This window comes from Lissotriton helveticus, chromosome 11, assembly GCF_964261635.1.
Source record: "Lissotriton helveticus chromosome 11, aLisHel1.1, whole genome shotgun sequence".
NCBI lineage: Eukaryota > Metazoa > Chordata > Amphibia > Caudata > Salamandridae > Lissotriton > Lissotriton helveticus.
In genome coordinates this window covers 415,803,999-415,816,940 of record NC_136072.1, presented here as the reverse complement: position 1 = coordinate 415,816,940, position 12,942 = coordinate 415,803,999, and the positions used below count along the sequence as shown (strand labels likewise).

At 45.9% G+C, this 12,942-nt stretch overlaps 1 protein-coding gene across 3 annotated transcripts in view; it reads right to left on the bottom strand.

The window, feature by feature from the left end:
• Window positions 1-12,942, bottom strand: part of STAG1 (STAG1 cohesin complex component) — a 1,346,357-nt gene that overhangs the window by 151,343 nt on the left and 1,182,072 nt on the right. For all 3 annotated transcript variants that reach the window (XM_078665875.1, XM_078665876.1, XM_078665877.1), the window contains exon 30: window positions 192-363. In XM_078665875.1, the coding sequence (XP_078522001.1) occupies window positions 192-363 (172 nt within the window). The remainder of the gene's footprint in view (window positions 1-191; window positions 364-12,942) is intronic.

Below are 12,942 nucleotides of genomic sequence, written 5' to 3'. Positions count from 1 at the left end.
AAGGAGTCACGTATTATGATAAGGCAGTAGCGCGAAAAGCTTACCAGCAGTGATCCAATTTCACCAGTGGTTTAAGACTTACTTATTGCTTAATAAGCTTGTGCAAGCTCAATTTCATTTGGTATTGATGAATCCTTGGATAGATTATTTCAACCCTCTTCCATGGCACAGCAACAAAACCCAGTACGTACTTGTGCAAAAAGTCTGGTTCAGAGCCTTGCTCTGACTCTTGCTCTGGAATCTGTTCCACCAAAGGCCTTGGATTCTCTCTCAGTACAGTTGAGGTAAGTTGAGGGGGTTGCAGAGTTCCAGGAGTTTGAATACTGTCATTCCTGGTTATCCAAGAGCTATCCACGGTCTCATCTGCAAAAAAGAGACACAATGGACTTTACTGCACAAAACTAAACCTACAAACGTATTTTAGTATTTCATAAAAAAAAGATGAATTAGTTCCTCTTTTTTAGCAATACTAAAATACCTCCACAAATATTTGCGGGATTATTAATGTAATTTTGTGTATTGATAACAAAGTCCAATTAAGTCAAACACTGCAAGAAAACTTCACATATATTTAATACTAGTTTCTACATGAACTTGGCTCATATTACTAAACATTCAGAGGTTTTGCTCCCTCCATGGGAGGAGCAAGTTTGCACCGCACACAGAATGAAAACATTGTTGAAAAACACCAGTCACATTCAGAATCACAATTGGAAACTTAAGGTAACCAGGACATCTATCCGGTTTAGTGGTCCGAATTGTCCTTCTCAATCTCCAAGCATGAAAGTGGAGGATCTGGAAGTGAAAAAGAAACTTTCAACCACAAAGTATGTCAGCCCTGAGTTCACGCAGAAGAGAGGGTCATAGAGAGGCGTACCAGCAGGCCTGGACTGGACTGGCAGCCCCTGGGGACCGTTTTTGTTACAGGGAGTTGGAAATATTGCTCCCCTGTAACAAAATCGTTCGAAACCAACCCCAGGGGGTGCCAGCCAAGCAGTTTGCCAGGGCTGGTTTCGGTTCCCAGTCCAGCCCTGCGTACCAGGCCTGAACACCATAGCCTCCGGTGCTAATCCGGTGTGTCAAAACCATCAATCACCTGGGCTTCCGGTTTGACAATGATTTGTCCCGCATTTCCCAAATTAGACAGGTGTCCTCCTCTTGCTTTGGAAAATTCTATATGCTTCGCAAATTCCTCCACTTTCTCCCCTTGGAATCCTGCCGGACCATAATCCACGCCTTAAGCACCTCACACCTAGACTACGCTAATAGTCCCTATCTCGGGGCACCAGTATCTCAGATCAGACGCCTACAGATTATTCAAAACACGGTGGCCAGAGTGATATGCAAAATTCACTATCCACACTCGATCACCCCCCATCTGAGAAAGCTCCATTGGCTCCCAGTGATCAAGAGGATTGAATTCAAGGCTCTTGTTCTGGCATTTAGAGCGTACCAAGGCCGTGGCCCTGCTTATTTGAGAGCTCAACTCAAGCACTATCAACATACCTGAACCCTCAGATCCAACCATCTACGTCTTCTGGCTGCCACCCGCTTTCGCAGGTCTCGAATGGGTGGCAGAGCGTTTGCAGTAATCACCGCCAAGACTTGGAACGCCCTGCCACTCTCTTTGCATTCTGTCTAATCAGAAGCCATCTTTTGACGTACTTTTAAGACCTAGATGTTTACTAACCTCTAGTCCCATCTGTCACCCGACTTCTGTCGTCTGCTCTAGCGTCGGGACATCCACGTTGGGGGTAGCTGTCCGCTCTATAAATGCCAAAAATAAATAAATGAATAGAAGTATAACCTGTGTGTGTGGTTCTGACGCAATTGCCCGAGCACAAGGAAGCAGAGGAAGGAAGTGGGATTGCGTATGAAGTCTCATCTCAGGCAGAACCGGTCTCCCAGAGCCCTTTGTAACAAAAACTGAAAGGCAAAGAACAGAAGGCAGTAAGCATTTTTTTCAGAAGTCAAAAGGTCCAATAGAGGGCTGCCAAGGGGTGAAGATGAACCAAATCGATTACAGATGAAGATACTACTCATTGAGGAAGTGGGTCCGATAACTGGTTGTCTGCCACATATCTTGAGCTTGGGCTCAATGCCATAGTGTCAACGCCTACAGGTAGACGGAACACAAGGAACTGTGTGAATATCACATCACTGTTGTGTTGTAAAAAGGGATATGATTGACCAAGTGCGAGCAAAGGAGAAAATGCCTTGCGAGCCAGATGATTTACCCAAAGATTGAGCAGGTGTATGTGATGTTTCTGCTTCACAATTACCCATGGACAACTCAACTGAGGAAGGAGGCGTAGGTGACCAGTATGGTTACTGCTAGCAGATGGCAAAAAAGCAGTCTGCAAGTCAGGTGCTCTGGCCCCAGCGACTATCATAGGCCCTTAGCAGCCTCTGAGGAGATATGAATGGTCTCTAACAGAATGCCCAAGTACTGGGCTTGCACATGCAACCAAAAAAGTAGAACATGAAAGATACAGGAAGCAAGCAGCCCCAAAAGCTGTAGGAACGTTAGGACTGGAAGAGGAGATCCTACCTAAAACATTGGAATTGTACATTGACACACTCACTGAGGGATCGGAAAGATTTCAGGAGAGACCGTGACCAGTTCCACCCAATGAAGAGGTGCTACTTGGGAGTAGGGAAATGGGATGTATTACATGGTGTGGTTGAGCACCTCACCAAGTAATACACTTACCAATCTTTTTAATACCAGTAGGTTTTGTTTTAAATCCTTTAGGTCAATCCTGGGTAGCTGTGGCCCTGACCAGTCAGGCTTACACAAAGGAACAAGTGCTAAGCATATGAACAGCACCAACACAATTGAAGAAATATACGAGACACAATAAATCTAAAACCAGTTTATAACAAGCATTTGCAAAGCAATAGGTCTCGCATTAAACGCGAGTTTGAGCTATTGACATTTCAAATGACAATGCCTTCTATTTTTGTTTTCGTTTTAAAACATAAATAAAAGGCATTTTACAATGCCAATAGTTTAAACGCGTGTAAATGCGAGACTTATTGCATTGCAAATGCTTGGTTTCTCTGCTATCATTTTGTTGGTCTCCTTCGGTGCAACATGGTGCTTCCATGTACTGTCTTCCCCAGATGTCGGGCACTTCCTAAGCCACAAAACACAGCTTCTATAAAACTCAGTATCCTTCAGCACAGGTGACTTATCCATCCCTTTAGGTGTGCAGGCCTGGCGGTCCGCTTCCCTTTGTTTACCTCTACTCACTGAATCCTAGAAAAATCCTGCTTTTGAGTTCACTGCCAGGCTGTGCCTCGAGAAACACATTTTTTTCTCTCGGTTTCTATTATAAAAATGTACTTAAAGTGCACATACATTTTCAAACGTAGGACAGGAGCTTGTATTGTATGCGTCATGCGTATATTATGCTAAATTCACTCTTTGTAGGCAAGTAATTTAAAGCAGTACTTTATTAAAAATGTATTCCTCGTGGGTGCCCTGACACTCAGGAGTTATACATGGTGCAAGCCATTGGTAGGCCCTGCGATAATACAATATTGTATTTCCACTGTGCAGAAATGTCTTTTTAAAGTCTCACAGTAATTGTCCTCGCAGGCTCTCCTCCTATTTGGCAAAAAACGCAAGCCTTGGAGTACTTTTTACGATAGCGCTGCACATATGCTCAACATTTCCCCAAAGACCGATACAGCAACAGCATCCATCAGTACAACATCAGTTTTAAGGTACAAAAGCAATTGTTGCCTCCAAGGCCCACCCGGATCCTTTGTAATCCTGGAAACCAAAACTTGGACGTCAGATCCGCCTGCAGCGCTCACCCACTTAGGAGCGGGGATTTATTGCTGGTCCCTAAACCACCGCAGCTCTAATGTAATTGCCTTCAACAAGTTGAAACAAGCGCGCGGTGGGAGCGTGTGAGGCAGAGAGGAGACGTCATGCGCGTGCACATCGCCTGTCCGTACGCACACATGGTTTGTCTCCCTTCGCGCACCATACCGACAACAATAGTCTTGCCAAGGTGAAGCAACGCATGCACTGCATTCGCTAGGCGAGACCTAAAAATAGACTGTATAGTTAGACCAAAAAACGAAAAAATTCCACCAGAGGGTTTGGGAGATAGAGAGTATGCAATGTATAGTAAATATGCACTTTTCACTTAACTGCAAAGAAGCATTGACAAATTCTATCTATTTAACACAAAGTTATCAAAGAAAACGTAGGTAAGTATCAATGCGCTTACTTCCAACCACTTTGGGCGAAATCTAGGGACAGGGAGCCAAGTCAAGGGAGCCAGCAAGGTCCTCAAACAGTTACCTCAGTGGGAGAAACAATCTTCAGTCAGTTCCAGGCACTTTATCCCTTTACAATAGGTTCCTATGAAAGTGGTCCTAATGCAAGGAAAACAGGATGCTGAAGAGGCTTAAGGATGATGTGGATACGATGCAGTCAAAGGGGGTCTTTCTGAAGCTACTTAGTCCACAGACAGTTGACGCAGTCCTGGTCACAAGGGTTGATGTGCTTTAAAGTCCTGTCAGTTTGGTCGCCTGGTATTACAGATACAGACAAATCCTTTCCGGGGCGATAACTTGTCTTCTGGATGACCAAGCTGCACACCGACAACTCCTCCCAGGTTCAGTAGTCTCGGGTGCAACTTTAAATGTCGGGTCCTGGTCTCTTGTGCTGCACGGCGGTGAGTGGTGGCAATAAAAATATCTAGACTAACAACCTGCTCCAGCAGGCTTCTTCAGCAACTGTGGCCCAGTGCTGCGAAGGGGTCAGTAAACTTTCCCTTGGAGACTCTTGATTCAGCTGGACTCAAGAAACAACGTCTCCATGAGCAGTTCCTTCTATTTTGCTAGCCACCTGGTTCAGTGCACGTCGGTGCAGCCCCAATTAGTTGGTTCCTTGGTGCAGAAGGGCAGTTCTTCAGTCCAACGAGATCTGTTTTGGGTTCCACTTTTTATGCCCAGAAAACCCCTACTGTCCTACAAGGATTTAAGGTCCAGGAACCTACATTTTCTGGTTGTCCCGAGGGAGGGAGTGAGTGAGTGTGTATCTATCTATCTATATATATATATATATCATGCTCCAGCTTGCTCCGGTAATTGAAAGGCACACAAACACAGGCTTCAAGCTTAAGCCTTTAATAAATGGTACAGAAACGTCTGGCTACCAACCTTTCAGTCAGCCTGACGCGTTTCAAATACATTCTTCCTCAGAGGTTTGTGTGGAAAATTAAAAGAGCACCGGCTGGTACCAATCACGCCCTTTTCCTGCTGATAGCACGCCCCCTGATGGGCTGCTCTAGATGAGTTTGTGCTATGCATTAAGGTTAGTGTAGTCCCAATCCTTTCACAGTGCTCATTAGAAAATGTTCATACAAGGTGGTGCAGGGAGCATTGCCGCTAAAGTAATATCTGTCTTTAGGATTGGCCAATGCTTTTTAATTATAGCCCTTACCTTTCTTTCTTCTGTATAATAAGTTGTTATAAGTCTAGTGGGTTCCACGACTGTAGGGTCACCTCCAATTTTTTTGCCTCTCTTCAAACTGCCAAAATTCACATTATTAAGTAATGCCTCTCCTGATTGGCAGTTGGCTTTATCTTTAGCTGCCATAAGTGTTGCCCTACTGTAGCCCCATTGCCAGAAACCTCTCAAAAGCTCCTGTTTGACAGATTTCTAAAGCTATAGGTGAGCTACATATCCTGCGCATCCTTAAGAACTCCCCATAGGGAATGCTTTTAATCAAGTGCCCAGGATGTGCGCTGGCAGCGTGCAGTATAGAATTACCGGCCGTGGATTTGCAATGCAATCTGGTCTCAATTTTTTGTTTCTCAATATAGATATTCTCTCTCTCTCACACACACACACACACACACACACACACACACACACACACACACACACACACACACACACACACACACACACACACACACACACACACACACACACACACACACACACACACACACACACACACACACACACACACACACACACACACACACACACACACACGTGTGACAATTTGCTCGGTTTCAGGATCCAGCTTGAAACATACCCGTTTGTGTAATTATGATTGCCTAGGAGTTTGGTAGATCTTTTAGCGCTGGGAAGATCGGGTAGCCATGCACTTAAGAACTGCTTTTGAACTGTATTTTAAGCTCGCATTTTGGACACACTAGTTGCTTCCTGCCAAGGAGAGGAAACACCTCTCTCCCACGCAGACTGCTATTGTTACTTTATTGGGAATTGTTTCCAAATCTGCCCAGGTCAGAAAGCAGTCTCAGGGACAGACCCGTGTGCAACATTAGACAGGAACTGGGGATTTAGTCTTTTATATAGAGATGAAGTTTAATTTTGTTGAACGAAACGCATTGCCTGTGATCTTGGCTGTTTTTATGAAGGACATCAAATTTCTATAAAGGAGATTACTAACACAAAAAACTGTGGACTTTGTTGTTAGATGCACCATTTGATGTTCTGTTTCTACGTATTTCTGCCCAGCAGTGGTATCAAGCAACAGCTGATACTTTGAATGAGGTGCACCATTTTCTGATCGAAGGGAACGGTGTGGGAGGTGCAGTTTCAGCAGTCCGCCATTGCGTTTGATGTTCATAATGAAAAAATTACTACTTCAGGTTAATCTACCCATTCCGTTTCTGAACTTCAGGCCAAGAAGACCTGAACAAGGGACATCATCTTTAATTTTTCCTTGCGAAGGCACACCGGTACAAAATGGGCTGGAGTCCCCCATCCATCTTTAGAACAATAAAGTATCAGCAGTAACATCCCTACCTTATGTTATTCTACGGAATTAGCTCTTTAGCCCCCTCCTCAGAAGGGCAAGAACCTTCTGCTGGAGAATGCAGGCAGGGTCAACAGAGGGTGCAGCGGGGATGAAAGATTGATCCTCTTTTGATGATCTGAAGCACCCAACAGATTGACATGACTGCCAGTGTATCAAAAAGGCAGACTCCTGCACTCCTTCACACAAATACTACCTTATTGGTGAACTAAAGTGGTTTGGTGGGAGGAGCAATAGACTATTAAAAAGACCACTGTTTGTGCTATACTTTGTGACCTTTGGACCCACCATGTCCTCTGTAGCCACAAAAAACGTTGTTAGGTTGTTGAACAGATTGAGTTGGTTGGTACTGCTGTTAAGGCTGTACCTGGGAGCTACATCTAATTTTAAATTTTATGTTTGGCTGGTGAAACTGGTAAGCTAGGGAGGGGTAAGGGCAGTGAGCAAGTAGTAGCGCAACCCGGGTTCACTCTCTAGAGAGCAGAGTCGACATTATTGATCAAGCAAGAATCATGAAAGGGTCATCCATAGGGTCTGCATAGATGTCCCTGGAAAACCATAGGGAACATCTCAACACCATGGGGAACATCTCAACAGGTTGGCGTATCGCCACAGAAAAGCTGTGGACCTGGCCACTGACCCCAGTGCTGGTAGGGGACTGTAGAGAAGCAGGATGACAGGCTGTTAACAGTTGAAATGGTCAGACTAATTAAGCACATCAGCATATGGCAGAAGTCTCATCCACAAAGACTGTTAACAGATAAATGGCACGCATCATTCCACAGTCTTCCAACCTTCTCAGAGCTCGGTTCCATAGTCTATAGTCCTACATACCCAAGCTATTAGTATACAAAATTACCACACACCTTCCCACCAATATATTTGCTATAACTAATTTATACATTAGCCTTAATATGTAGAGAAAGAAATTTACATAGACAATATACAGAATCACGCAATTCAAAGGGTGACAAGTAACATGTGTTCCACACATTCTTCCGTAAACCGTATGTAAAATTGCCACAAGTGACATATGTTCTTACACGTAGTCCTTCATAAATTTAGGACTACTCCTTAGATGAGGACAATCATGTATCTCATGCTCAGAATTTTTGTGAACCACCGAACTTGAAGGAATAATGGCTATCCTACCTAAAATCCAAATACGGTTGTCATCCAACTTAACTGCATTCAAAATAACTTAACACCCTTGAATGAAGTAGAAAAGTTTGTAGATCCACCTTTCTGAAGGTATCTTAACTTTACAGTATCTCCCAACTCTACCTTTGTTACAGAGGTGGCCTGTCTTAATTCAAAATTGAGTTTTCTTTTCCTTACTTTCTTGTTTTGTTGCTCTTCCCACCTCCCTTTGTCTGGGAGTTTGGCCAAATTCTTACAATTCACCCAAGTAGGATACATCAACGTGTTGGGCTTCCTGCTCCTGTATAATTTGAATGGCATTCTGTTTGTGATAGAAAGGGGTGCAATTCTATACAGTTTTAACCTCTACTCAATCTCAGACTTCCAATCCTTGATCTGAGGCTTCACTATCTGGATGGACTCTTTCAATACATTATTAAACCTCTCTATCATACCATTCGTCCCGGATGATAGGGAGTGCACTTTTTGTGATTGAGCCCCTCATAGTTAAAAATTCTTCCATTTCCTTGGATACCAGTTGTACTTTGTTATCTGTTTGTACATATTCAGCTAACCCTTCTCTACTGAAGACAACATTTAGAAACTCAATTAATTTAGATGTTTCTATATGTTGTGCGATACATACCTCGGGCCACCACAAAAACATGCCCATCAGAACTAGGACATAGTACTGACCCGACTTGCTCGCAACAGGTCCTAAAATGTCTAATGCAATTTCCTGCCAGACCCACGCCGGAGTTTCTCTCAGAACCATTGGTTGTACCCTGGTCTTACACACTTTTGTCACTAGAGCCACACTCCACACAGTCTCTCACCACCGTTTCTACTTGCACATCTATTACCGACCACCAGAAGTACAACCTGATCATTTCTTTGGTTTGCGAAATCCCTTAGTGACCTTGATGTCCCAAATGAATCCGCTTTTCCCAGGGCTCGTTGAGAGGTATTAACTTTGTGTCTTTCCAAAGGAGATCCTAACTAACCAACAGCTCTTTTCTTACATCCCAGTAGGTCTTGACTCCTTCACCCACATTATTCTTTACAAGCCAGCCGTTAGAGACCTGCCTAATAACTTCATGTAGGACATAATTAGTTAAACCTTTCTATTCCTCTTCACCAACACCACCCCCTGTGATTTCACAAACTAAACTCTTCTAAATCCCACAAATCATCCTCCATTCTTTCCTCTTTTCCAGTAAGTACAGACACTAAGCAGGACAGGCAGTATGCAACTCTATTCTCCGTCCCGGAAATGTATTCAACCCTAAAATGGTAATCTTGAAGGGTCCCCAACCACTTACAAATTCTTGAAGAGATCGCATTCAATTATTTTTTATTTTTAAACATCCTTTAGGGGTTTATGGTCAAACCTAACCAAAAAAGTATCTCACCAAAAACTTTCTTTGACATTTTAATCGCTAAGTATATACACACAGAGCTTCCTTCTCAGTGACCGAGTAATGGTTCTCAGGCCCAACTAATGCCCTAAATAAAAACATAGTCCCTTTCTTTCTGCGGTGTCCCCCAAGTCCCTCCCTCAGCCCCACCCTCTTTACCACGTACATGATGCCTCTTGCAGAGATCGCCCACACTCATGGACTCATCTCTTATGCTGACGATACACAGCTCATTCTCTCCCTTACAGATGACACAGACACCACTAGAGCCAACACCCAGAACACCATGTCCAATGTGGCCAACTGGATGAGTACCAACTGCCTAAAACCCAACAACTCTTCAGTAGCAACCCCTCCCTCTGGAACGATCCCTGGTGGCCTACCTCTCTCAGCCCGCACTCGCTCCCTCCCTCCAACCATGCACACAAGCTCAGAACCGTCCTGGAATGCCAACTAACCATAAAGAATCAAGTCAACATTGCCTCCTCCTCCTGCTTCAACACCCTCCGTATGCTCTGTAAAATCTTCCGATGGAAACCCATCCCCACCAGGAAAACTGTGACCCATGTCTCATCACCAGACGCCTTGACTAAGGCAATGCACATTACGCCAGTGCCACCAAGCAACTACTAACTACTCAACCGCCTCCAATCCCTAACACTGCAGCAAGACTCATCCGCAACCCCCCTAGAAGAACCAGCATTTCACCCCACCTCAGAACCCTCCACTGACTCCCTGTACAGAAAATATACCTCTTCAAGCCCCATCTCACACCTACAAGGCCCTCCACAACATCAGACACGCATACCTCAACCACCTCCTAACACTCCTTTGTCTTACCAGGGACCTCCGCTCCTCTTCCTCCCTTGCCTTGGCCCACAAACCCTGCATCTGCCGGAACTGTTCCAGAGGTCGTTCTTTCTCTTGCATCTCAACCAAGCCCTGAAAAGACCTTCCCCTCCGCCTGTGCACCTGCCTTTCGCTCATGGGATTCAGGAAGAGGCTCAAAAGTCATGGCTCTTCAATCAAGGACGGCAGGACCTACCACCTGGAGACCCTCCGGGATGACAAGCAGAGATTAACAAGAAGCCTCTGATTGATAGATTCCTTTCTCCCTTTCACCTATTTTAGCACTGCCCCATATCCCTTGGCATTTGCATCTGTGATGAGGCTAGATTGCTTCCTAGTATCAAAACATTGCAATGATGGAGCGTTGGCTCAACACTTTTTTTTTGATTATTCAAAAACCTTTAATGAAAAAAATTGCACAGATACAAGATTCCACAGTTGCAAGGGATTAAGCACAGTAATACAATACAGCACAGCAGAGACTACCTCGAGCTTATGACACTTGGAAACAATATCAGGGAGAGATGTGTAACCGCTGAGAAGGTGAAGAGTACAACAAAAAGAGGTATGATGAGTAGGAGAGGGAGGCAGAAGGAACAGAGGGAACCGAGAGCGGAAAGGAAGCTGTTCATTGACCTTAACCGGCAGCCGCCGCAGGCGGGGCGCCGGCGGGGAGAGCAGGAGAGGTCGCAAGGCGCTGGGAAGTATGACTTGAGAGGTAGGTGACAAGTGGACATCATATGCGAATTGGGTAAGATCTGGCTGTTAGAAGGTCCCAGAACTTGGACAGGAGAGTCTGGCAACGGGAAGCATCTTGAGCCAGAGGGCAACCTTAGGCGCAGGCCTACGACCCCAACACATGGAGAACCTGCACCGCGCGAGGACCAGCAGCATGGCAGTAAAGCGGCGGGAGGCATCCGGGCAAAATTTAACAAAGCCTAAGAGGCAGAGCATAGGGTCGGGTTGGGCCAGCGATGAGGTGATTTCAAAAATGGCAGCGCAGACCTCGCGCCAGTATGCGGAGACCCAGGGGGCACATCCAGGCAAGGTGGGAGAAGTCAGCTGCGGGCGCAGAGCAGCGCAGGCCTCTGTCATTTGCAATAAGTCCTAATTTGTGCAGTTGGGCTGGAGTCCGATACAGCCTATGTAGATCTCAACTGTGTCAATTTCTGTGCGTAGGAGTTTCACTGGGGCGAATAAAGCAGTAGTGAGCGGCCACGGGCGGCCTCCACCGCGACGTGAGGCTGGAATGGAGTGGGGTGAAGCCAGAAGTAAAGAAAACTGGCCTGAGCGCTGAGGGCATAGAGCTTAAAATCCTGGGCGCAGAGCCCGCTACGCAACATTGGGAGAGTAAGGATGCTATATGGGATCCTGGGTTGCCGACCGGCTCAAATTAGGGTAATTAGCAGAGAGCGAACCTTGCGGATGAAGTGAGCAGTGCTCGGGATGGGGATATTGACAACTATAAAAAAAACTTCGGCAGTACCACCATTTTGGCGATAGCTACGCGCCCGGCTAGAGACAGAGGCAGCCGGCTCCAAAGAGTGATCTTGGACTCAAACCAGTCCACTGCGCGGCCAAAGTCAGCTCCCCAAAGTTCATCCTCATCCCTGCTCAACCACATGCCTAAATATCTAGTGGGCTCCGATGCCCACACAAAGGGGTATTCTGGAACAAAGGGTGTCGTGGCGTCAGTGAGGGGAAATAATACAGACTTATTCCAGTTGACCTGAATTCCAGAATAACCACCAAAGAATATCACCTCACGAACCAGTGGGCTGAGGTTCTCCTGGGGATTGCGGACATAAAGACTAATATCTTCCGCGTACATGGAAATTAAAAGCGCAAGCTGCAAAGCCAATGCCACGCTGGGTATGATGTTGTCGGAGACGAGCTGCGAGGGGTTCCATTGCAACGGCGAATAGCATGGGGGAAAGCGGACAACCCTGAAGAGTACCGCACCCGATGGAGATGGGCTCAGAGATTTGGCCGTTGATGAGAAGACGGGCAGTAGGAAGGGTGTAAAGGAGTAACACGTTGCGTAGCAAGACCGGACTGAAACCCAAGCAAGGAAGGAGGTAAAACAGGAAAGGCCACTCCAAGGTATCAAAGGCCTTGGTGGCATCAAGCAACGGCAGCCACTGCCTGGAGCGCTGGGTTTATTTGATTGGAGAACGGAGAAAGTGGTCTGGAGCCTGGGACTAAAACAGGTCTGGGCGGGTGATGACAAGAAGAAGACGGGAGGCGAGTAGTTTGGCCAAAATGTTATTGTCTGTATTGGTGACAGATAAGGGACGGTAGGAATCTTGCAGCTCGGGTGGTTTGTCCAGCTTTAGGAGTAAAGTGAGCAATGCCTCGCATAGCGATGGGAGGAATTGACCTGTTTCAAAGGACTCATTATACATGGCGGCTAAATTAGGAACCATCAGCGGAGCAAAGGCCTTATAGAAGTAGGCCGTCCGAGCCGGGGGTCTTGCCATCGGGCATACTGTTAATTGCCGCTAGGATTTCGTCTTTAGAGAAGGGCTCATCGAGGAATTCCCGATGGGAATTGCCGAGCCAAAAGAGCTGAAGGGTATCAAAGTATTGGTCGAGAACCTCACGCGGAGGCACCGATCCGGCCGTGTAAAGTTGTGTGTAGAATGTAGTGAAGTGCGCTTTAATTTCCTCAGGGGAGGTAGTACGGGCGGGGCCGCCATCCTGAAGGGGAGTGATGT